Source organism: Dendrobates tinctorius, unplaced genomic scaffold, assembly GCF_039654945.1.
Source record: "Dendrobates tinctorius isolate UK_male_01 unplaced genomic scaffold, ASM3965494v1 ptg000049l, whole genome shotgun sequence".
In the NCBI taxonomy this organism is placed as follows: domain Eukaryota; kingdom Metazoa; phylum Chordata; class Amphibia; order Anura; family Dendrobatidae; genus Dendrobates; species Dendrobates tinctorius.
The window spans coordinates 22755395-22782165 of record NW_027361717.1 but is presented as its reverse complement, the minus strand read 5'-3'; the positions used below and the strand labels follow the sequence as shown (position 1 = coordinate 22782165).

Genomic DNA, 26771 nt, shown 5'->3' with positions numbered 1-26771 from the left:
CATGCATACTACATATATAATACATGCATGCAACATACATACATACAACAAATATACTACATGCATGCAACATGCATACTACATATATACTACATGCATGCAACATACATACTACATGCAACATGCATACTACATATATACTACATGCATGCAACATACATATATACCACATGCATGCAGCATGCAAACTACATATATACCACATATATACTACATGCATGCAACATACATACTAAATATATACTACATGCATACTACATGCATGCAACATGCATACTACATATATACCACATATATACTACATGCATGCAACATACATACTAAATATATACTACATGCATACTACATATATACCACATGCATGCAACATACATATATACAACATATATACTACATGCAACATGCATACTACATATATACCACATATATACTACATGCATGCAACATACATACAACATATATACTACATGCATGCAACATGCATACTACATATATACCACATATATACAACATGCATGCAACATACATATAAACTACATATATACTACATGCAACATGCATACTACATATATACTACATGCATGCAACATACATACTACATATATACCACATGCATGCAACATGCATACTACATATATACCACATATATACTACATGCATGCAACATACATACAACATATATACTACATGCATGCAACATGCATACTACATATACACAACATATATACTACATGCATGCAACATACATATATTCAACATATTTACTACATGCATTCAACATACATATATACTACATGCCACATGCATACTACATATATACTACATGCATGCAACATACATACATACTACATATATACCACATGCATGCAACATGCATACTAAATATATACCACATATATACTACATGCATACTACATATATACTACATGGATGCAACATACATATATACTACATATATACTACATGCAACATACATACTACATATATACTACATGCATGCAACATACATGCTACATACATATTACATATATACCACATGCATGCAACATACATATATACAACATATATACTACATGCATGCAACATACATATAAACTACATATATACTACATGCAACATGCATACTGCATTTATACTACATGCATGCAACATACATACATACTACATATACACCACATGCATGCAACATGCATACTACATATATACCACATATATACTACATGCATGCAACATACATATATACTACATATATACTACATGCAACATACATACTACATATATACTACATGCATGCAACATACATACTACATACATACTACATAAATACTACATGCATATTACATATATACCACATGCATGCAACATACATATATACAACATGCATGCAACATGCATACTACATATATACCACATATATACTACATGCATGCAACATATATACTACATGCATGCAACATGCATACTACATATATACCACATATATACTACATGCATGCAACATACATATAAACTACATATATACTACATGCAACATGCATACTACATATATACTACATGCATGCAACATACATACATACTACATATATACCACATGCATGCAACATGCATACTACATATATACACCACATATATACTACATGCATGCAACATACATACTACATATATACTACATGCATGCAACATGCATGCTACATATACACAACATATATACTACATGCATGCAACATACATATATTCAACATATTTACTACATGCAACATACATACTACATATATACTACGTGCATGCAACATACATATATACTACATGCAACATGCATACTACATATACTACATGCATGCAACATACATACCACATATATACTACATGCATGCAACATGCATACTACATATATACCACATATATACTACATGCATGCAACATACATATATACTACATACAATACATTCTTACAATACATACATATAGACATACAGTGCATATAACATAGAGTACATACTCACCATCACTTGTCACTTTGATCCCCAAAGCCATTGTCATATGTGGAATAAATATTAAAATAAGAAACCACCAATATACTTACCCCTGATCCGCAGAAGTCCACGAGTGTCCCACGACGATCTTGCGTGGAGAACAGCAGCATCAGCTGATGCTACCGTTCTCTATGGGCTCCAGGAATCCAGTGTCGGGAGGTAGGTATCCTTCCGCACTGTATTCCTCCGCCACTGTAAAAAAAAAGTCCCTAGTCTCACTTTATGGCAAAAGCTGCATGGGAAATTTCTCACACAGCAATGCCATAAAATGAGACTAGGGACTTTTTTTTTTTTTTTTTACAGAGGCAGAGGAATACAGGGCGGAAGGATACCTACCTCCCGACACTGGTTTCCTGGAGCCCGTAGAGAATGGTAGCATCAGCTGATGCTGCTGTTCTCCACGCAAGATCGTCGTGGGACACTCGTGGACTTCTGTGGTTCAGGGCTAAGTATATTGGTGGTTTGTTATTTTAATATTTATTCCATAGATGACAATGGCTTCGGGGATCAAAGTGACACGTGATGGTGAGTATGTACTCTATGTTATATGTACTGTATGTCTATATGTATGTATTGTATGAATGTATTGTATGTAGTATGTATGTATGTTGCATGCATGTAGTATATATGTAGTATGCATGTTGCATGCATGTGGTATATATGTAGTATGTATGTAGTATGTATGTTGCATGTAGTATATATGTATCATATATGTATGTTGCATGCATGTAGTATATATGTAGTATATATGTATGTTGCATGCATGTAGTATACATGTGGTATATATGTATGTTGCATGCATGTGGTATATATGTAGTATGCATGTAGTATGTATGTAGTATGTATGTATGTTGCATGCATGTAGTATGTATGTTGCATGTAGTATATATGTAATATATATGTATGTTGCATGCATGTAGTATATATGTGGTATATATGTAGTATGCATGTTGCATGCATGTGGTATATATGTAGTATGCATGTAGTATATATGTGGTATATATGTAGTATGTATGTTGCATATATGTAGTATGCATGTTGCATGCATGTAGTATATGTATGCTGCATACATGTAGTATATATGTGGTATATATGTAGTATGCATGTTGCATGCATGTGGTATATATGTAGTATGTATGTTGCATGCATGTAGTATATATGTAGTATGTATGTTGCATGTAGTATATATGTATGTTGCATGCATGTAGTATATATGTGGTATATATGTAGTATGCATGTAGTATATATGTGGTATATATGTAGTATGTATGTGGCATGCATGTAGTATATATGTCGTATGCAAGTTGCATGCATGTAGTATATATGTATGTTGCATGCATGTAGTATATATGTGGTATATATGTAGTATGCATGTTGCATGCATGTGGTATATATGTAGTATGTATGTATGTTGCATGCATGTGGTATATATGTAGTATATATGTAGTAAGCATGTTACATGTAGTATATATGTAGTATATATGTATGTTGCATGCATGTAGTATATATGTGGTATATATGTAGTATGCATGTTGCATGCATGTAGTATATATGTTGTATATATGTATGTTGCATGCATGTGGTATATATGTAGTATATATGTAGTATGCATGTAGTATATATGTAGTATGTATGTTGCATGTAGTATATATGTAGTATATATGTATGTTACATGCATGTAGTATATATGTAGTATGTATGTTGCATGTAGTATATATGTTGTATATATGCATGTTGCATGCATGTAGTATATATGTTGTATGTATGTTGCATGCATGTAGTATATATGTAGTATGCATGTTGCATGTAGTATATATGTAGTATGCATGTTGCATGCATGTAGTATATATGTAGTATGTATGTTGCATGCATGTAGTATATATGTAGTATGTATGTAGCATGTATGTAGTATGTATGTTGCATGTATGTAGCATGTAGTATGTATGTAGTATGTATGTATGTTGTATGAATGTAGTATATATGTAGTATGTATGTTGCATGCATGTAGTATATATGTAGTATGCATGTTGCATGTAGTATATATGTAGTATGCATGTTGCATGCATGTAGTATATATGTAGTATGTATGTATGTTGCATGCATGTAGTATATATGTAGTATGTATGTAGCATGTATGTAGTATGTTTGTTGCATGTATGTAGCATGTAGTATGTATGTAGTATGTATGTATGTTGTATGAATGTAGTATATATGTAGTATGTATGTAGTATGTATGTTGCATGTATGTAGCATGTATGTAGTATGTATTTTTTTTTTTGTACATTCAACACATTAGCCGGATGATGGGACTACTACTGTCCCATCATTGGCTAATGTGTCAATCACCATCATGTAGTCCCATCGGACAATCCTGCACAGACCCCCCGCAGCCAGCACAGACCCCCGGACAGTTGGTACAGACCACCGGCAGGCCGGCACAGCCCCCCGGCAGTCCGGTACAGACCCCCGCAGCCTGCACAGACCCCCGGACAGTCGGTATAGACCACCGGCAGGCCGGCACAGCCCCCCCCCGGCAGGCCGGTACAGACCGCTGCAGCCTGCACAGACCCCCGGACAGTCGGTACAGACCACCGTCAGGCTGGCACAGCCCCCGGGCAGGCCGGTACAGACCCCCGCAGCCTGTACAGACCCCCGGACAGTCGGTATAGACCACCGGCAGGCCGGCACAGCCCCCCGGCAGGCCGGTACAGACCCCCACAGCCTGCACAGACCCCCGGACAGTCGGTACAGACCACCGGCAGGCCGGCACAGCCCACCGGCAGGCCGGCACAGACCCCCGGACAGTCGGTACAGACCACCGGCAGGCCGGTACAGACCCCCGGCAGTCCGCACAGACCCCCGGGCAGTTGGCACAGACCCCCAGAAGGTCCGTACTCCCCCCCGAGAGGCTGTACAAGGACAGAAAAGGGTTTTTCTTATTCCGATACTGGAAGTCCCATAGACTTGAATGGGACTTCCGGTATCGGAATCGGCGATACCCGATACTTTTTTCGTATCGGGCAGATACCATCCGATCCGATATTTTAGGGTATCGGATGGTATCGCTCAACACTACTCGTGATCCAAGAGTTACCAACTATTGATCAACCCTAAAGCTGGAGTCACACATAGCGAGTTACCAGCGATCCCGACAACGTTATCAACGTGTCAGGATCGCTGCTAAGTCGCTATGTGATCGTTGGTGAGCTGTCAAACAGACAGCTTCACCAGCGATCAGCACAGCGATGCCGAGCGCCCGGCATCGCTGTGTTCGTTAGCGCTGATGCCATATCCCTGTAAAAATATAGAATTAAAATAAAAAATATTGTTATTCTCACCTTCCGACGTCCCGCGCAGCCATCCTGCCTCTCTCCACGCTCCGGTCCCAGTAATCCTTTGTGAGAATGACTGCGAGAATGTCGCGGTCTCGCGGCAGCACGACGTCTCGCGGTCATTCGTGCAAAGGATCACTGGGACCGGGAGCGTGGAGAGAGGCGGGATGGCTGCACGGGACGTCGGAAGGTGAGAATAACAATATTTTTTATTTTTTTTATTATTTTTTACAGCTGATCGCTGGTCTCCCGCCTGTCACATGCAGCGATGCGTGCTGGCCAGCGGGAGACCAGCGACGAAAAATATGTCCAGAGGTTTCTTGCAGCGATCAGCGATACCGGCAGGGGGGCCGGTCGCTGATCGCTGTCACACACAGCGGTCTCGCTGGTGAGATCGCTGTTGTGTCACAAAAGTTGTGACTCAGCAGCGATCTCGCTAGCGAGATTGCTATGTGTGACTCCCGCTTAAGCCACATAGTGATATTACTACAGTACAAACTACTCCCTCTTGTCCTGCTAATTATGCTTTGTGAAAAGATTAAAATGAGGAAAATAAGATTAGAGTTAAATATATTAGATGAGAAACTGCCTTGGGAAGAGTGGGATAAATGATTGCTCTGATTAACCTATAAATGTGAAATTTAATTATCTGCAATTAATTAAAAGTTCACCTAATTATAACTAAAAAGGAAGAACGGAGTCCTTATTAATGCTGGTGCCTAACAGTAGTTATAAAGGTTTCAGTGGATGTAGTAACAGCCGTGGCCCTATACCTGGGGTGGTCTAAAATACACGAGAAGAGACCCAACTGCATTTTATATAATCGTGTTCAATACAGTTCTCTATAATAAATACTTAGTGATGACCTATCACCTTCATACATACTAAGGTATATCACAGTAAGGAGAATGTATATACAAATAAACCTGGAACAAAGCGGAGAATAACGATTGTGAACACAGGAATTATATTATGGGAGAAACACAGTTCATGTGAGCAGCTATCTGCTCAGACTACTGCGTTCTAATCAGGGGTGTAAAGACCAGACTCGTGCAAGAGTTGGCCCACTGATGCCAAATTCACCTGGATGTGCACCCAAGGAAGCACATTAGGTGAAATGTATTGCGGTGCAGAGATCCGCTGCGTCCATGCCCAGAAATACACGCCAATCAGAGGTTGGCAGCTGACGTCGGCTTGCCAGTGACACTCGGCGCCTAGCAGTGACATCATGCATTGCCTGTGATGCACACAGAAGTCAGCAACCGACTCCTGCGCTGGCAACAGAAGAGGACACCGTGTGTCGTGGCAGCAGAGGAAGGTAAGTAGAATTATTTGTTTCTTATTAAAATGTGTTGGAGAAAAACGGAAGGGGACCATGCTAGGAGACATTATACCAGGATGGCGGACATTATACTAGGATGGCGGACATTATACCAGGATGGGAGCATTGTGCCAGGATGGAGACATTATACCAGGATGGGGCATTATACCAGCATGGGGGACATTATGCCAGGATGGGGACATTATACCAGAATTGGAATATTACACCAGGAAGGGGGAAATGTTATAACATTGGGCCCAATATGGGGGAGATTATTAGAAGAATGAAAGCGGATGGGAGGCATTGTGGTATATTTTTTGTTAATGAATTTTATATCAAATTTATGTTTATTGTATTTGGCTTTTAAATTTTTTATAATATTGTTAGTGATAGGTCCTCTTTAAGGGATTTGTGCGAAGGTTAGAAGTTATGGATAGGGGATAACTTCCTAATCTATGGTTGTCTGACCTATTGGGACCCCCAATGATTCCTATAATGGGGCTATGGAAAGCAGAAGCAATCAGAAACTTATGCCCAATCCTATGAATAGGGATTAACTTCTTGGTACAATCCCTTTAATGTGAATGTATAATAAGAACACAAACTTTTATTCTAAATATGTTTTTGCATTTGGTGTTATTTTTTATGTAATCATTTTGCTGTGTAGCTTTGCTTTGTAGACTGTGACAGAATCAGCAAAGCCATCTCATTATCATTTATGGGGTGGGATTTCATGACAGCTCTATTTTACTGTTCTGTGTGCCACTCCATGCCTCTTCAATTATGTGTGTGAGGATGCAGTTTTCCCTTTCTATCTGGCGACACACAGCCATTGACACCTTACTGTCCATTAGCATCCATTCATTGTGAGGGCATTGTGGCGACTCACTAATTAGCACTGTTGTCTTGCAGAACTGGATTCCCAGGTATACCGGTAAATCTACATGGAGTTTGTAGTTCATGACTCTCATCTGAGTCCAATCCAAAAATCATATGATAGGTTCTCTTCCTATGAAATAGACCATAATGTGTGTTTAAGATACCGTATATACTAGAGTATAAGCCAACCCCCCTAATTTTGCCACAAAAAACTGGGAAAACTTATTGACTCGAGTATAAGCCTAGGGTGGAAAATGCAGCAGCTATTGGTGAATTAAAAAAATAAAAATAGATACCAATAAAAGTAAAATTAATTGAGACATCAATAGGTTAAATGTTTTTGAATATCCATATTGAATCAGGAGCCCCACATAATGTTCCATACAGTTCATGATAGCCCCATGAGATGCTCCATACAAAATACACCCCATATAATGCTGCACAAAGGTTAATAATGCCCCCATAAGATGCTTCATAGAATAATATGCCCCATATGCTGCTCCATAAAATTTATGGCCCCATAAGATGCTCCATAGATTATGCCCACATAAGATGCTCCATAGATTATGCCCCCATATGCTGTCCCCATAAGATGCTCCATAGATTATGCCCCTATATGCTACCCCTATAAGATGCTCCATACATTATTCCCCCTTATGCTGCCCCCATAAGATGCTCCATAGATTATTCCCCGATAAGATGCTCCATAGATTATGCCCCCATGTGCTGCCCCCATAAGATGCTCCATAGATTATGCCCCCATGTGCTGCCGCTGCTGTTGCTGCATTTATGAATAAAAAAATGACATACTCACCTCTCCATCGCTGGGGGCTGGGGGCCAGGTGCCGGTTTCACTGCTGGCAGCTGAGATATTCACCTGTCCTGTGTCCACAGCTGCTTGCTGCTGTCTGGCACGTCATCTGTCAGTGATGTTCAGACTGCAGGCGTGCACTAACCACATCACCGTGCCCTCTGCTGTCTGAACGTCACTGACAGATGACGTGCCAGACAGCAGAAAGCAGCGATGGACCGGGGGATAGGTGAATATCGCTATACTTACCCGTCCTGGCGCTGTCTCTTCAGGCCCCAGCTTCTCTGCGATCTCCCTTCCTGCCTTCAGAGGTCACGTGGTACCGCTCATTAAAACTCATGAATATGCACATATTCATGAGTTTAATGAGCGGTACCATGTGACCGCTGAAGGAAGGGAGATCACGGAGAAGCTGGGGCCAGAAGAGACAGCGCCAGGACGGGTAAGTATGACCTGACACCCCCGCCCCCCCTTTCCCTCAGACCCACTGGTGTATATGACTCAAATATAAACCGAGAGGGGGACTTTCAACCCCAAAAAATGGGCTGAAAATCTTGGCTTATATTCCAGTATATACGGATAAGTAAGAAAATTAGATTGTGGGACTAATTGAACTTGACAGATGTGTCTTTATGAAGGGTACTATGCAATTGGGGACACGGACTGATGTGAATGAGTCACTAGATCGCTGGGGAATATGTTGACGCTATATTAGCAAAAAGAAATAATTTGCAGCTGCCATAAAGCATGCACCATGTAATTTTATTACTACAGTAAATGAGTAACGGCATCATAAGTGGTGATCCCCGGAGGTTGGGTGCTGGACTCACACTTTGGTAAAGGAGCTTGAACCTACCTATCTGGTTCCTAAAATGTTATTTCTTGACCTCGAAATATAAACTTATGAAATGGATAACAGTACCACTCCATTCATCTCAAGGATGTTTGTTCTAGCTGTTGTCTCATTGCTTACACTAACCCTAAACTGTCGAAGGATCCTTGGAGCTGCTGGACCACACGTGAGAGACAAAGGTTAAAGAAGAGTCCTCTATTTCTCCAAGACACGCTGCTCAGTTAGGCAAGACAATACATCAAGAAAATGAGCTCTGTATCCAGTAATACATATGTCATTCCCTTCTTCCAGGAGGCAGCCATTGCGTTCTGTGCAGCACTGTGAGAACAGCAGCATATGACCTTGGACAGCAGGGAGCTGCCGAACCTGAGCTGAGCTATAAAGCTAATTTGTTTTCCTGGAAAATCGAAGCTTTTTTTTACAGGCATCTTGAGAAAAACCAGCAACATTCATTTTTCCTGACTGTGTAAACATAACATGTCAGCTTGCTTTGATTTATCAAGTTAGATTGCTTTGTCCAACGTATTGGTGAAATCAATGCAATGGATTTTGCTTTGAGTCACGGTCGCTTCTCCACAGAGGCATAACACTGTCATCATTAGGCGGTAAACGGTGATGTGGCTCCTGCATGTCATGTAGGGATCGTCAGCTCAGGTTTTCTACACGGTTTTTCATTTGAAAGCTATTTTATGTGTATGAGCAACTTAAAGGGGTATTCTCAAGCTGGACATAGGCTAGGGGATAACTTCCTAATCGCTGAGGGTCCGATCCCTGGGATCCCACTGATCCCAAGAACCTGGGTTCTGAAGAGCCTGGTGTGAATGGAGGAGAGGAGGTCGATCATGCACCACACTGCAGCTTCATTCATTCTTAGTGGTACTGCTGGAGATAGATGAGTGTTCCACTCGAATAACAATGAATGGTGCATCAGTGTGCATGATCGACCTCTGCTCCATTCTTCTGAGCCTCTGTTCTTGGGATTGGCAGGGGTCACAAAGATCAAGAAGTTATCTCTTAACTTACTGGTATGGGATAACTTTCCTCCTGGAGGCAGGAGGTTCAAAATACTAACCTCCCCCCTGTAACCTCCATTGCATGCTCTTCTCTATATTCTGACAACCTCTCTTTAGCAACATTATAGGGGTTGTCTGATTTTATTAAAAGTAGGGTTAAAACTGCAAGAAGCAGTGTCTTGAGTCATCCTCAAGCGCAACATTTTAGAGTAAGACGTACATGACTGCAATAAGGAAGCCATGTCAGATTCATACAGCCTATATTATGGACAGCATGAATTAGCGGTCACGTCCTCTTTCACCCCCTTTATGATTCATGATGTATTGTTATTTCATGGAGCATACCTGGGACCTTGTGTACTGTGTAATGGCTGGGTCTGACCATGCAGAGCAGCTCCAGTTCAGGGCTGGCACATACTACATCTCATGGCCAGGTGAGGAAGCATAAGAGTATACAGACAAAATAGCATGGGATCACAGCTGATTCTTTATGTGAGGTAAAATGTTTATAAAGAGGAAGGGAAATGTTTCACTTCACAGAACAGAGCACCTACGATCCCATGCTATCCTGCCTGTATACTCTTTTGCTTCCTCCCATGCCCAGGAGCTGTGGTATGATCCATGTTCCTGCACAGTCAGACACAGCCATTACACAGTACACAGCAGGGGCGCATTTATAAGATTGTCTTAGCACAGGAACAATTTTTTTAAACACATCCAATTGTGGAAATTATTATTATTATTCCAATATCTATTGGTTAAAATGTACTTTGCTTGTGGGGAAATCCCTTTAAGTGACATGATCCAGCTCGGATTTTTATTTGAGTGCCCATCAGCCTCATGCCTGTCATGTGATCGCTTCTGTGAAATCCAACCTTGGCTTGGCATCATAAAAGACTCTAATTTTTACTATATACAGCAATACTGTGGTATTGCTGTATATAGTGCAAGTGATCGCAGGTTCAAGTCCCCTAAGGGGACTAACAAATAAAGTGAAAAGTTTAAGAAACAAAAGTAAAAATTTGAATCAAACCCCTTTTATCCAGTTAACAATAAAGAAATGTAAAAATATGCATATTTGGTGTCGCTACATCCAGAAAAGTCCCATCTAACAAAATTTAAAACTAATTAAGGCGATCGGTAAACACTGTAGAAAAAAATAAAAACAATACAATTATGGTTTTTGGGTGCCTCAATTACTTTAAAAATTGCAATAAGAAGGGATCGAAACATAGTATATACCACAAAATGGTATAAATAAAAACACCAGCTCGCCACGAAACAAATACAATATATTAAAATAAATGGTGTCATTAGAAACTACACCCTGGCACGCAAAAACATGCCCACTTACTGTATGGTTATGTGAGGGCAAAAATAAAAAAAGTTATGGCTATTTACAAAGGAGAGGAAAAAATGATAATTGGCTGCGGAGGGAAGGCGTTAAATCAGAAAAATATGGTTATTTAGCTATTTAATTATGGAATGTAGCAGTCTTTGAAAATTCATGCCATAAATTCATAACAATTATGACTGTATTTATTTTCCACTAAGTGAAAATGCCTGTTCCTATTAATTATACTGTATGTGTACATGGGTATGTGCGCCAACAGTGGAGCCACTGGAGTTTTCTTCCACAGACCCGCTTCAGTTACAAGCCGACAGCTTTTTTCCTAAAGTGGCTCTGGCGGCGATTTTGCACTCATTTTCGCTGTGTCTTTTTCCTATATCTTCTATTATAGAGCAAATTCACGGTTATCATGGGCTAAAATTTTGCTATGAATTGTGGGTGTAGGCCTAAAATCCTAACCTAAAATAACAGTTGAAGGCTGACGTGAATGAATGCCCTGTACCTTTTGTCTGCAAGGTCTGTCTTGTTTCCAACCAACATTATTATGACATCACTTCCTCGCTCTGTTCTGACATCATCAATCCATTTGGATGTTTGGTGGAAGGAATTCAAATCTAGAAAACAAACATGAATATCCAGATTAACTCAAATAGACCGGACGGGTGTCATGCCTTGTACAGTGAATCTTCACATTATATAATACTATTGTTTACAGCGAGTAAATACCTTGTCTGCTTTCCAGAGACGTGTCCATTATACAAGTAAGGGCTCATTCACTCCTGGGTTTTTCGTGGTTGAGCACTAACCATGCTTTTCAGAGATAGCACCTATGATAGTCTATGGGACTGGTTATATGTCAGTGATTCATGGAGACAAGTCCAATGTTGATTCGAATGTCGGATCAAGCACGGCAATTAAAGTCTATGGGTCAGAGAAATAATCGGAAAGCGCTCAGATGCCATCAGTTTGCTGTCTATTTTTTAAGGACTGATAGGAGAAGGTGGAGAAACTTTTTTTTTTTTATCATTTATGTAACTCTCACCAAACTCTGAGGAAACTACGATCTAAAACACTGATGAAACCAGGACCGATTTTCTTGTATGACCAGAGGAAAAATATAATAGAAACCCGTCACCACTTCTGTTTTAATCATCATCCACTCCTGATTTTGACTTACAAATATGAGGTAAAATACTGACCGAATACTGAAGGTGTGCATGTGGCCTATAAGAAAGTCACTGACGTGTGTATGAGCCATAAGATCTGAGTATTTGGTGAGTGTTTTACCTCAGTATTTGTAAATCAACACCAGGAGTGGTGACTTGTTTCTATTCTACTTTTCCTCTGATTGTTCCTCTCCTGGTTTTGGCTTACAAATGCTGATGTAAAATACTGACCAAATACTGAACGTGTGAACGTGGCCTAAATGAATGACAATCAGGGACTTAAGTTGATTGGTTGTTGAGCTTTTGGTGAGTTTTTGATGTTGCAGATTTTCTGCACCTATTAACCCTTTTTCGATATTGGGCGTAATAGTACGCCGATGTCGGACTCCCCCGTTTGGTGCGGGCTCCGGCGCTGAGTCAGTGCCTTTCCAGGCACATGTCAATTGATCTATACAGCTGACATGTGCCTGCAACAGCCTCGGGTGGAATTGCGATCCACCCGTGGCTGATAACTAGTTAAATGCCGCTGTCAATTTCTGACAGCGTCATTTAACTTGCGCTTACCAGAAGCGAGTTGTGAATCCCGCCAATCGGTGACCCTGTCACATGATCACGGGTCACTGATGGGTTGGCATGACAACCATAGGTCTCCAGCAGACCTCTATGGTTGTCATTGCTGGATCACTATGAGCACCGACCATCATAGCAAGTGAGCATTTCTGCTACACACAAGCGATCTGATCATTACCTGTGTGTAGCAGAGGCGATTGAAATACAGCACACTTCACCCCCCCTTTCGCCCCATTCAAAATAAAACAATAAAAAAAACCATACAAATATTTGGTCTCATCGCATTCAGAATTGCCCGGTCTATCAATATAAAAAATAATTAATCCGATTACTAAACGGCGTAACGAGAAAAAAATTAAAAACGTCCGAATTATGTTTTTTTGGGTCGCTGCTACATTGCAATAAAAAACGGGCGATCAAAAGATTGTATCTGCGCCAAAATGGTATCAATAAAAACAGCAGCTCGGCGTGCAAAAAATAAGTCCTCACCCAACCCCAGATCACAAAAAATGGAGACGCTACGGGTATCGGAATATGGCGCCATTTTTTTCAATGAAACTTTGGATTTTTTTTCACCACTTAAATAAAAAAGAACTTAGGCCTCTTTCACACATCAGGTTTTCTGCTTCAGGCGCGATCCGGCGCTTTTGACTAAAACCGGATCCGTCGAAATGCAATGCCGGATCCGGTTTCCCCCCCATTGACTTGCATTAGAGCCGGATCGAGCCGGATGGCCATGCGTTTCATCCGATTTTCACCGGATCCGGCAATGTGACGCGATCCGGCGTCTGGAAAAAACGGTGACTGTAACGTTTTTTGTATCCGTCGAAAAAGCCGGACACGCCGGATCCGGCGTGTCCGGCTTTTTCATACAATGAAAGCCTATGAGCGCCACAATGCGCCGGATCCGGCGACAGCCGGATCCGGCGGCCGGATCCGGTTTCTTTGGTCTGAGCATGCTCAGTAGCTCTGCCCACAGGACATATATAAAAGCAAGACAATGGGACCCTCAGCCACACCCAACATGCCACCCAAGCCAAGAACCAGGAGCAGGAGAAGGCAGCAGACATCTGCAGCAGCAGCACCATCAGCACCACCCCAAATGGAGCAGCATGCTGAACAACGGGAGGGGAGTCCAGCAGCAGATGAGAGATGGTAATTATCAAATCCCCCATTCCTCCAAACTAGGGCTATGGAATATCAAGATATTCATTGGCCCTTTGTTTCTCTTTATTCAACAGCCGCCCAATAGATGCAGCAGCAGCAGCAATGGCAGCAGCAGAAACACCACCCACAGCCATGGAGTCTGGCCATGAGGAAGACAGCACATCTTCTGGGAGCCCTCCCTCGCATCGTCAGCGTTTGACGGTAAGTTTTTATTTCCAAAATCCATCATCTCTGTAATATATGTGTATTCATTGCCTTTTATTTCAAAACAGGAATCACAAGATGAAGAGGAGCTCCCAGAAGAAGAAGGAAGGGGTGGACAGACACTTGGAGTGGGCTCACAATTGGTAAGTTTTTTGCATCAAACGCAGAAACACAACATCACACTACACACAACACATAGAAAACAATGTTCTGCAGACCACACACAGCAAACAAATGCCTACATCCAAAGACATAACATTTTTTGTTTTCTTCTCTAGTCTTCCCAATCTGGTGCTCGGCCAAGAGGTCCTCGCAGTGCCTCCCAGGGTCGTCGGCGACAGCAACGCGGCGGTCACCAGCGTGTAAGTATAAATATTTTTGCTTTCTTTTTTTGCACTTTTTATTTCATTTCTTTTGTGGAGGCTAATTATGTTATTTTTGTCTTTTTCTTTAACAGCCTTCACAGCGTGCTCCCGACTCTGACGGTGAGGATGGAGGGATTGATGTGGACCGCCTCATCGATCTCGTCAGAGAAAGGGAGCCGCTCTGGAATATGGCTGACCGACGCCATGCTGACCTGATCGTTACCCGACGACTCTGGGAGGAAATCTGTTCGCTCCTTGTGGACCGCTGGGAGGACCTCGAAGCTCGGGCCCAGATTAAAGAGCGTAAGTATATACAGTACCGGTTGCTTGATTTAAACCAGTGTTTCCCGAACTCCAGTCCTCGTGGTCCCCACGGATCATGTGTTCAGGATTTCTATTTACTTTGGAAATCCTGAAAACATGACCCCTGGGGACCATGAGGACTGGAGTTTGGGAAACACTGATGTTGTATACTAACCACTTTGTCCTTTCTCGTTTCAGGGGAGAGAATTGTGAAGCGGTGGCGGTCTGTGAGGGATCGTTTCAAGAAGGAGTTCAATAAAGAGATGCGGGCCCCGAGTGGATCTGGAGGACGCAGGAGCAAGTACAAGTACGCACGAGCCCTGTCGTTCCTCCGGGAAACAATGCTCACCAGAAGGTAAATATTACACACCACATGTGACAAAAAAATGTTTAGATGTAACTTTTTTTTTTCAGCCAGGGCCATACCATGTCACTATTTAAATTTTTTTTTTTCTCTTTATTCCACAGCACGGTGAGCAGCACTCGGGAGCCTGCACGATTGGACCCTTCTGAGGCGATCCCTGAGGAGACCGGCACCAAGGGACACTTCGACCGCCCCGGTACATCTGCACCTTCCCAGCCTTCCCACACATTCGACCCATCTGTCCCATCCACCAGCACAGGAGCATCGTGGCCGCCTACATTACATGAAGCTGCTGGTGAGGAGATCGCTTTCCCTTTACCCCACCCTTCTGCCCCTGCCACCTCTAGTACACCTGCGGGTACTGGGTGGCAGCGGTAGAGGGGTCAGAAAAAGACTTATGCGCCAGAGTTCTTGCATCTGAATGCATCTTTCCAGAACTGTCTAAAAGTCTTGTCAGAGCAAATCTCCGCAGGCTATCAGCAGATCAACTCCAGCATTCTGGAGGTGAAGACACTTCTGCAAACCATGCATTCAGAAGCAAGATCTTCGCCAAACCACACCTTATTCAGGTCTGTTGTGGAGCGCATGGAAACGCTCTCTCCTGCCCAGCAGATGCATGTAATGCATTCATGCCACGCTGCTCTCCAGCAAGTTACCTCCCAACCTCCTCCTCCCACCACAGTAGTTCCTCCACCTGCACCCCCTCCAGCCACTTTCCATCCTCCCCCTCCTATTACATCTACACCCCCTCCAGCCACTTTCCATCCTCCCCCTCCTATTACATCTACACATCCTCCAGCCACTTTCCATCCTCCCCCTCCTATTACATCTATACCCCCTCCAGCCACTTTCCATCCTCCCCCTCCTATTACATACCATCCACCTCCCCAGCACCATCCACCTCCCCAGCACCATCCACCTCCCCAGCACCAGCAACCTCCCCAGCACCAGCAACCTCCCCAGTACCAGCAACCTCCCCAGTACCAGCAACCTCCCCAGTACCAGCAACCTCCCCAGTACCTGCAAACTCCCCAGTACCAGCAACCTCCCCAGTACCAGACATCTCCCCACTTCCAGCAACCTGCCCCGTACCAGACATCTCCCCACTTCCAGCAACCTGCCCCGTACCAAACTCCTTCCCCATACAACTTGCCATCAACATCATCTGCTCCTACAGTCCCTGCCCAACCCTCCACTCCACCACCCACCACCTCTTCTGCCTCCCACATGTCCACCCATTCTGTAGTTTTTTCCACACCTTCACCTCTAACTGTTCCTTCCCCACCATGATCCCAGTCCTCTCTCCACACTCCCAGTGTCGAAGTGTCCCGCAGCCCCTACAGCAGTATTTCCACCACACACTACACAGATTTATAATGTGTGTATTTAAATAAAAATGACCAGTTTTATGGTTTCAAAGCTTTATTAAACAAGTTTATTAAAATTTTAAAAAAGTTTACTAAAAAAAAACATTTTTCAATAAAAGTTAAATTATTTTACACTGGTTGTCTGTCATTTCTTTCTGCGGCGAAAAAGGTTAAATACAGGGTATTTAAAAGGTGAAATGGTATTCAAAACTAGGTATATAACTGTGGGTAAATTTTAGCTTTTTGCCACAGTTGTGTTCCTGGTTGTGTTTGAAGCAAAGTATTTCACCTAAAAAGTTGTGTTTATTGTTGGTGATTTCATAACAATGTACACAACTTTTGTTAAAAGGTGAAATACTTTGCATAAAACACAACCAGGTACACACCTGTGGCCTAAAGCTAAAAATAGAGACCATGACAAGATAGCCAACTTTGGTTGGCAAAGGTATATACTGTTGGTACAGAAGGTACACAAGTTTGGTTGGGCACAAATCTTTCACACTCTGTCATCCTGCCAGTGTACTCTGCCTTGAGGTGACATAAAGTATAGTGCAAAATTGTCCCTCATTACTGAAACCGTCACAGAACTTCTAGTGGTAATGTCATGGTAATCTTGCAAGGTGGTTTCTTCAGAGGTGTCCTCAATGGAAATGGGTTCCTTGCAGATAACAAAATTGTGGAGTACCACGCATGCTTTGATCACCTCGTCCACAGTTTCTGTCTTGAGGTTGATCGCAGTCAATAGGACCCGCCATTTGGCTGTGAGAATACCAAAGGTACATTCAACCATTCTTCTTGCTCTTGTGAGGCGGTAATTAAAAATGCGTTTTGGTCTTGTCAATCCTCTGCTAGAGTACGGTTTCAAAAGGTGTTCTGACAGCTGGAAGGCTTCATCCCCTACACAGACAAATGGCATAGGTGGACCAGATGTTTGCGGCAGCGGTCTAGGTGGTGGGAACTGGAAGGTGTTTCCATACAGTTTACGCCCCATGGCAGACAGTTTGAAAACTTGAGAGTCATTGGAGCGGCCATAGGCCCCAATATCAACCGCAATAAATTTGTATTCCGCGTCAGCGATGGCCATGAGGACAATTGAAAAATATTTCTTGTAATTGAAATATTCCGATCCCGATCCAGCTGGCTTTACAATGCGGATATGTTTCCCGTCCACAGCGCCCAAGCAGTTGGGAAACTGACATATCTGTTGAAACTTGTCAGCAATTTCAATCCACCTCTCTGTTGTGGGCTCTGGTAAAAACTCTTCAGCTAAGGAGTCCCACAGTGCACGGCATGTGTACTTCACTATTCCAGATATGGTGGAAATCCCGAGTCTGTACTGGAAATGCAGTGACGAAAGGGATTCTCCAGTTGCAAGAAATCTGTGGGGAATTAAAAAACAATAAATTAGTTTTAAATCACAGCATTACATACCAAAACTGAGCTATAACACTTGGAGATACAAACTACCACCAACAAGATTGCAGTGAAAGTGTGCTCTGATGCGATCACATCCAATAAATGTGGCTTACCTTAAAGTCACCATCAGACGCTCTGTGGGTGAAACAGAGAAGCGGCAATAGGTGTCCGCTTTTCTTATGAGGTGTGCAATGCGCTCCACCAAGTAATCACAATTCTCCATTTTCATCCTAACATATCCAAAAAATTTATCCGGGTTTCGTCGAAGGTCCATGCAGAGTGTAGAATAGACCCCACGCGTCATTCTCTTGGCTGTGATGGGGTGGATCCACAAACGTCGTCTACGATGCCTGATGCGCTGCTGTCTTGCTCTCTCCTTCTCCAGAACAATCACCCTCAAACGATTCGCCTCCGCTATAAAATCCGCCAAATTCTTCAAAATATTTCCAATGACAACATCCATCTTCGCCAGTAACTTGCTCTTCTCTCCAACCTGCACTTTCTCCTCTACAACCTGTCAAAGAAGGGCTGTAGGAACATGCTATATATAGTTTTCCAGTAGCCAATCCCGTTCGGAAGGCCACAAGGGTCAATTTTAAAAACCGGATCCGGCGTAATCCGTCAAAAAACGGATAGAAAAACGGATGAGACGGATCCGGTTTTGTCTGTCAAGAAAAAGACGGATCCGGCAGAAAACCGGATCCGTCACATCCGGTTTTACTAAACATTTGCCGGATCCGGCGTTCCGGCACGACGCCGGATCGCGCCTGACGCCGAAAACCTGAAGTGTGAAAGTAGCCTAAGACATGTTTGGTGTCTATGAACTTGTAATGACCTTGAGAATCTTAATGGCAGGTCAGTTTTAGAATTTAGTGAATATGGTTAAAAAAAAACTGTGGAATTTCACTTTTTTTTTTGCAATATCACCGCGTTTGGAATTTATTTCCCATTTTCCAGTACACAATATGTTAAAACCATTGGTGTTCAAAAGTACAACTTGTCCCGCAAAATAACAAGCCCTCACATGGCCACATTGTCAGAAAAATAAAAAAGTTATGGCTCTGGAAAGAAAGGGAGCAAAAACGAAAATGCAGAAACAAAAATACCTCTGGTTGTGAAGGAGGTTACTAAGTCAGGTTACTTGCATTTTTTCATTGCATTTGTTTACAAGCGTTTTTATGGCATTTTTGACTATGCCGTTTTTGTCTCATGTCTTATGTACAATAAATGCTAAAGCTGACCTGCTATTATGATTCTCCAGGTCATTAAGAGTTTGGAGATACCAAACATGTATAGGTTCTTTTTTATTTAACCGGTAAAAAATAATCAATTTCCAAAAAAAAAAAAATGGCACCATTTTCCAACACCCAGAGAGTTTCCATTTTTCAGGATCTGGGGCTGGGTGAGGGCTTATTTTTTGCACATCGAGCTGACGTTTTTATTGATACTATTTGAGGGTAGATATGATGTTTTGATCACCCGTTATTGCATTTTATTGCAATGTTGCGACGACCAAAAAAAGTAATTCTGACATTTTGATTTTTTTTTTGTCTCTCCGTTTACCGATCAAATTAATTATTTTTATATTTTCATAGATCAGGCATTTCTGAAGACGGCGATACTAAATATGTGAATTCTTTTTTTTTTTTTTGAATGGGGCAAAAGGGTGTGATATGAACTCCTAAGGGTATGTGCACACACTGCGGATTCTGCTGCGGATCCGCAGTGGTTTTGGCCCTGCGGATCCGCAGCAGTTCCTGCTGCGTTGTTCAGTACCATTAAAATCAATGAAAAGCAAAAAACGCTGTGCACATGCTGCGGATTTGCTGCAGTTTCTAATCTGCAGCATGTCAATTCTTTGTGCGGATTACGCAGCGGTTTTACACCTGTTCCATTGTACAGGTGTCAAACCGTAGGGCAAAACCGCAGGCTAATTCGCGGATTTACCTGCGGATTTTGCAAAAGTCTGCGCGGAAAAATCTGCAGCACAATCCGCAATGTGTGCACTTACCCTTAGGAGATTTGAAGCTGTGATCTTCTGATCGCTTGTGCTACACATCGCAGGGCTTCATTAATTATTTGTGTTTACAGATGCCTCTAATATTGAATATATGGATTACCGTAAACGTGACAAAACTTGGATTACCCAATTAGGGGTCCTTTTTGGTGAGAAATCAGGGACTGATACAGAAGCCGGTGATATTAAGGATTTGAAACTCAATATTAAAAATTTATTAAGAAAACGCACCAAATTGTAGTGGAACAAGGTAGCATTGGAGAATTATCTCCAGAAAGATATTATCCCTAGGGGGCTGCGTATCTAGATCTATCCAACCATTGAAAATTGTGATGCTGTGTTTACAAATAAATGGGAAGACACACTAACTAAATGTTCACGTACATTACTAGAACTTTTGATTGGTGCTGAAATTGATTCGTTAAGAACAAAAATTCAAGCAACTTTTACTGTACAGGAGTGTAATAATTTTGAGAAAGAAGTTGACACAGAAATTACCAAGTGGGAGCAAGAGGTACAGAACCTTAAAATTCGTAAATTTCAACATGATTTGCAGGATTTTGCACAGAAGGTTTATAGGTGGCAGTACAACAAAACCAATAAAAAAGGAACCTCATGGTCATCATCTATTGCATCCACTCAGTCAGAGGAATCATGTGGAGACAATTTTTTAGGAAAGTGGAGTGGGCTAGGAGAGGAAAAAACACCAGATCAACAATCCCACAAATCCGCTACTCCATTTCCTCCCATGCGGACAAGAAATTATGTCAAGAAGGACAGACGTCCACGTCGGACTTAAAGGTAATCAATCTTTCTCATATATCCCTTACACCTGCACAAACGCAGCTGTTGGAGAAGGGTCTTACCTTTGCACTAACAGCTGTGTTTGACTCTTTCACTTTTATTAAAGACTTGGAACTTTGTGCCAGAAAATTGACTTTTAAAAAATATTTTGCTAACAAGTCAAAAAATTTATCTCATGTTGACATGGAACAACAAGCACTGGCAGACTTGGAAGATCTTCTAGCTGAACAAGATACCTCCAACCAGTCATCAGTTCCTACTTATCTTCATGGCCGTTCACAACATTTCCCCCCTGTAGGCCTTTGTCCTAATGTAGATATTGAAACTAGTGAAGCAAGACATGGCCGGAATTTCAGAAAGAATATCGCAATTTAATCTAACAGCAGCTCAAAATAGAGCTATTAAGGAACTTAAAAACCTAAATGATATGGTTATTAAACCAGCTGATAAGGGGGGAAATGTTGTGTTATCGCCAGTAGATATGTATGAACATGAGGCATTTAGACAGCTAAATATGGCACAATGTTACAAGAAATTAGACAGCAGTCCTTTGGATCATTATAAAATTGTACTGGACTATATTTTAAATTCAGCTAGAGAAAAAGGTGTGATCTCTAAGAAAATGTTGGAGGGCCTTGTTATTGATCATCCAGTGATCCCCACATTTTATTTAACACCAAAGATACACAAGAATGCCAGTAGTCCAACAGGACGCCCTATAGTTTCTGGAATAGGGAGCCTAACGGAGGGTATTTGTAGATTTATTGATTTTTATCTCCAAAAATGTGTGGAGACATTACCATCTTATATCAAGGATACCACAGATATCCTCAACCGTGTCAATGGCATCCAATTGGAGCAAGATATGTTCCTAGTCACTTGTGACGTTGAGTCGTTATATACATCTATACGGCATGACCATGGGATCGCGGCATCAAAATTTTTCCTCCAAATGACGAATTTTGATATTGAGTTAATTAAATTTATTTTGGATCTTTCACATTTTTCTTTGACGTATAATTTTTTTACTTTCAAGGACCGTTTTTTCCTACAGCTCCAGGGAACTGCGATGGGGGCGACTTGTGCGCCCTCGTATGCAAATTTGTTCCTGGGGCTGTGGGAAAGAGAGGTGGTCCAAAATTTGGAGGTTATTGATGCCGTGATCTCATGGTCTAGATTTATAGATGATATACTGTTTATCTGGCAAGGATCTGAGGCCTCTCTAATTTCTTTTCTTAATAGACTCAATACTAATGAGCTCAATATCCATTTGACGTGGGAGTACTTTATAGTAAAGAAAAAGTGAATTTTTTGAACACATGCCTGGGAAGGGATTCAAGAGGATTCATTACAATTAATGTTTTTCGTAAATCCACAGCTACGAATACCTTATTACACGCGACCTCATCTCATCATCCTCAGGTATTTAAATCAGTACCAATCAGTCAATTTTTATAAATGAAACGAATCTGTTCTGATGACTCGATGTTCGAACAACAAGCCACTATTTTGAAAAATAAGTTACAACAAAGAGGCTATAATCATAGGGTTATCAGAACAGGTAATAGGAGAGCTAAATTTACATCACGGGAAACATTGCTACCCCACAAGGAGGTCCCTAATGTCAGAAATCTAGTGTCACAGCCAGTAAGATTTATCACTACCTTCAATTCCGAATGGAGGTAGGTGATGGCAATTTTGAACAGACACTGGTCAGTATTACTGGCGGACGATGATTTGGAAGCACATATTTCTGGTCATCCTTCAGTCACATGGAGAAGATCATAAAATCTGAAGGATATTTTAACCAGAAGTCACTATGTAGCACCTCAAAAATCCTTTTTTCAAATAGATCAGGTCCCAGATGGGGCTCGTTCCAATGTGGAGATTGTACTGCATGTAAATTTATTGAGAGGATGTCCACATTTGACAACAGCAGTGCTAGTGAAACTTTTTCTATTACCCACCATATAAATTGTAAAACAGAAAACATATACTATGCTCGGTGCACATGTAACTATATTTACATTGGGATGATCACTCGTCAATTACGAGTACGAGTCCTTGAACATCGAGGTGTTTCAAGACAGGCAGCACCCCTCCTTACATCAGGACGGCAGGTAATTTACCTATATATTTTATAGGCGTCTGATGGCATATTAGTGAGGGACATTTTGGATGTGTTTATCCAGTTATGGTGGAGCTCAGTTGGATACTTTGTGCACATTTTCTTATTCATATACTGAGTGGCCACACAAATTGATTACTATTTGATGATTTTTATGCCCTCCTATAAATGTATTTAGCTATACATGGGAACATATATGCTCTGTATATTATAAAGTAGTGCATATCCTATACATATTTAAATTTCAGCATTGGGGGCTGTACCTGTAGGCTTCATTGTACCTTTTTTGTCCCTATTCTTTGGTACTCTAATTATTGTGATGTTATATGTTGTGTTTTTTTTTTTTAAATATATATAATAAAGTTTGTATTTTTAATATAATTTTGATCTTGCTCCTTCATTTGCTCTTTTTGGTATTTATACTGTTTGAAGGGATCATATATATTGTTTAGGAGGATTTTCTTTTTTGCTCTAATGTGTAGCAGAAATGCTCATTTGCTATAAACGCTGGCCATGTGGTCTCACTCATGACAAATCAGCAATGACAACCACAGGGGTCTCCTACAGACCCCGGGTTGTCATGCCAACCAATCGGTGCCCTGCAATCATGCGACAGGGATGCTAATGGGCGGAGCTAAAGATGTGCTTCTGGTGCGGGCATGTTAAATGTCGCTGTCAGAGATTGACAGCGGCATTTAACACATGAACAGCCACGGGTGATGGTAATTCCACCCGCAGCTGTTAGGGGCACATGACAGCTGATCAAATCACCTGTCATGTGTCTGAAAAGATGCAGGCTCACTGCCAAAGCCTTCATCAAAGAGCGGGAGGTGACCTATGATGCACCTATACATCATAGGTCGTAAAGGGTTTAAACTTGTCGAGTGCAATGTGAGAAAACCGCGCATTACACTAGCTACAATGTTAGTCAATGAGACAGTGCCCGTCTGCAAGTTTTTCCTCACCTGAAATTGGATTGAGGAAAAATTTGTAGCATGCTGCATATGGCCGTGTGAAACAGCCGAGACTCACCAATGAAAGTCCATTGGTGCAAGAAAAAAAAAAAAAAATCACACGGAACATGGACCATGCAATTTTTACACACCCACCTCATAGGAAACCCGACATTTCATCAGTCAAGTACAGTAAATTCCCATCAGAATACAATAGATGAGATATACAGCTGTGCTCAAAAGTTTACATACCCTGGCATCATTTTTGCTTTCTTGGCCTTTTTTCGGAGAATATGAATGATAACACCAAAACTTTTTCTCCACTCATGGTTAGTGGTGGGGCATGTGAACTTTTGATCAGGGTCATTTGGATGTTTTGGGTTGTCATTATGATTTAAAAAGAGAAAACACTAGTTTATTATTGTTAATAATAATAATAATAATAATAATAATAATAATAATAATAATACATTTTATTTCTATAGCGCCGACATATTTCGCAGCACTTTGACAATATAAATTTGACAATAAATTGCTTCACCCAACCACTAACCATGAGTGGAGAAAAAGTTTTGGTGTTATCAAATTCTCTGAAAAAAGGCCAAGAAAGCAAAACTTCTGCCAGGGTGTGTAAACTTTTGAGCACAACTGTATAGATAGACTAAAAGAAAAAAATGTTGTGTGGTACCCAGGGAAATTGAGCAACTGGGGGCTGATGTTCATAATGTGTCCCAGGCAGTGGCATAGCAACTGTTTGTGGCGCCCGGGGCGGTCAAAAAATTTGCCGCCCCTTTGGTCGTTGATAATCCGGAAGCATCCGAAGAGCCCACACTACATTCAAAGATCTAATTTTTAGTCTGCTACTAACTCTGCTGTTATTATTTCTACATTTCTAGACTTTCATCTTCTTGCAGTTCTCTATATATATAATTGAGCGCAGTGTTTTGTCAATTGGACTGCCCATAACTGAGCGCAGTGTTTGTCAATGGGACTGCCCATAACTGTGCGCAGTGTTTGTCAATGGGACTGCCGATAACTGAGCGCAGTGTTTGTCAATGGGACTGCCCATAACTGAGCGCAGTGTTTGTCAATGGGACTGCCGATAACTGAGCGCAGTGTTTGTCAATGGGACTGCCCATAACTGAGCGCAGTGTTTGTCAATGGGACTGCCCATAACTGAGCGCAGTGTTTGTCAATGGGACTGCCCATAATTGAGCACAGTGTTTGTCGATGGGACTGCCCATAACTGAGCGCATTGATTGTCAATGGGACTGCCCATAACTGTGCGCAGTGTTTGTCAATGGGACTGCCCATAACTGAGCACAGTGTTTGTCAATGGGACTGCCCATAACTGAGCGCAGTGTTTGTCAATGGGACTGCCCATAACTGGGCGCAGTGTTTGTCAATGGGACTGCCCATAACTGTGCGCAGTGTTTGTCAATGGGACTGCCGATAACTGAGCGCATTGATTGTCAATGGTTCTGCCAATAACTGTGCGCAGTGTTTGTCAATGGGACTGCCCATAACTGAGCGCTGTGTTTGTCAATGGGACTGCCCATAACTGAGCGCAGTGTTTGTCAATGGGACTGCCCATAACTGAGCGCAGTGTTTGTCAATGGGACTGCCCATAACTGAGCGCAGTGTTTGTCAATGGGACTGCCCATAAATGGGCGCAGTGTTCGTCAATGGGACTGCCCATAACTGAGCGCAGTGTTTGTCAATGGGACTGCCCATAAATGGGGGCAGTGTTTGTCAATGGGACTGCCCATAACTGAGCGCAGTGTTTGTCAATGGGACTGCCCATAATTGAGCGCAGTGTTTGTCAATGGGACTGCCCATAACTGAGCGCATTGATTGTCAATGGGACTGCCCATAACTGAGCGCTGTGTTTGTCAATGGGACTGCCCATAACTGAGCGCAGTGTTTGTCAATGGGACTGCCCATAACTGAGCGCGGTGTTTGTCAATGGGACTGCCCATAACTGAGCGCAGTGTTTGTCAATGGGACTGCCCATAATTGAGCGCAGTGTTTGTCAATGGGACTGCCAATAACTGAGCTCAGTGTTTGTCAATGGGACTGCCCATAACTGCGCAGTGTTTGTCAATGGGACTGCCCATAACTGAGCGCAGAGCTTGTCAATGGGACTGCCCATAATTGAGTGCAGTGTTTGTCAATGGGACTGCCCATAACTAAGCGCAGTGTTTGTCAATGGGACTGCCCATAATTGAGCGCAGTGTTTGTCAATGGGACTGCCCATAACTGAGCGCAGTGTTTGTCAATGGGACTGCCCATAACTGAGCGCAGAGTTTGTCAATGGGACTGCCCATAATGTTTGTCAATGGGACTGCCCATAA

At 41.9% G+C, this 26771-nt stretch overlaps 1 protein-coding gene across 1 annotated transcript in view; it reads right to left on the bottom strand.

The window, feature by feature from the left end:
- Positions 1 to 26771, bottom strand: part of RAB6B (RAB6B, member RAS oncogene family) — a 147756-nt gene that overhangs the window by 26553 nt on the left and 94432 nt on the right. The window contains exon 5 of the mRNA XM_073576537.1: positions 12096 to 12207. Within this exon, the coding sequence (XP_073432638.1) occupies positions 12096 to 12207 (112 nt within the window). The remainder of the gene's footprint in view (positions 1 to 12095; positions 12208 to 26771) is intronic.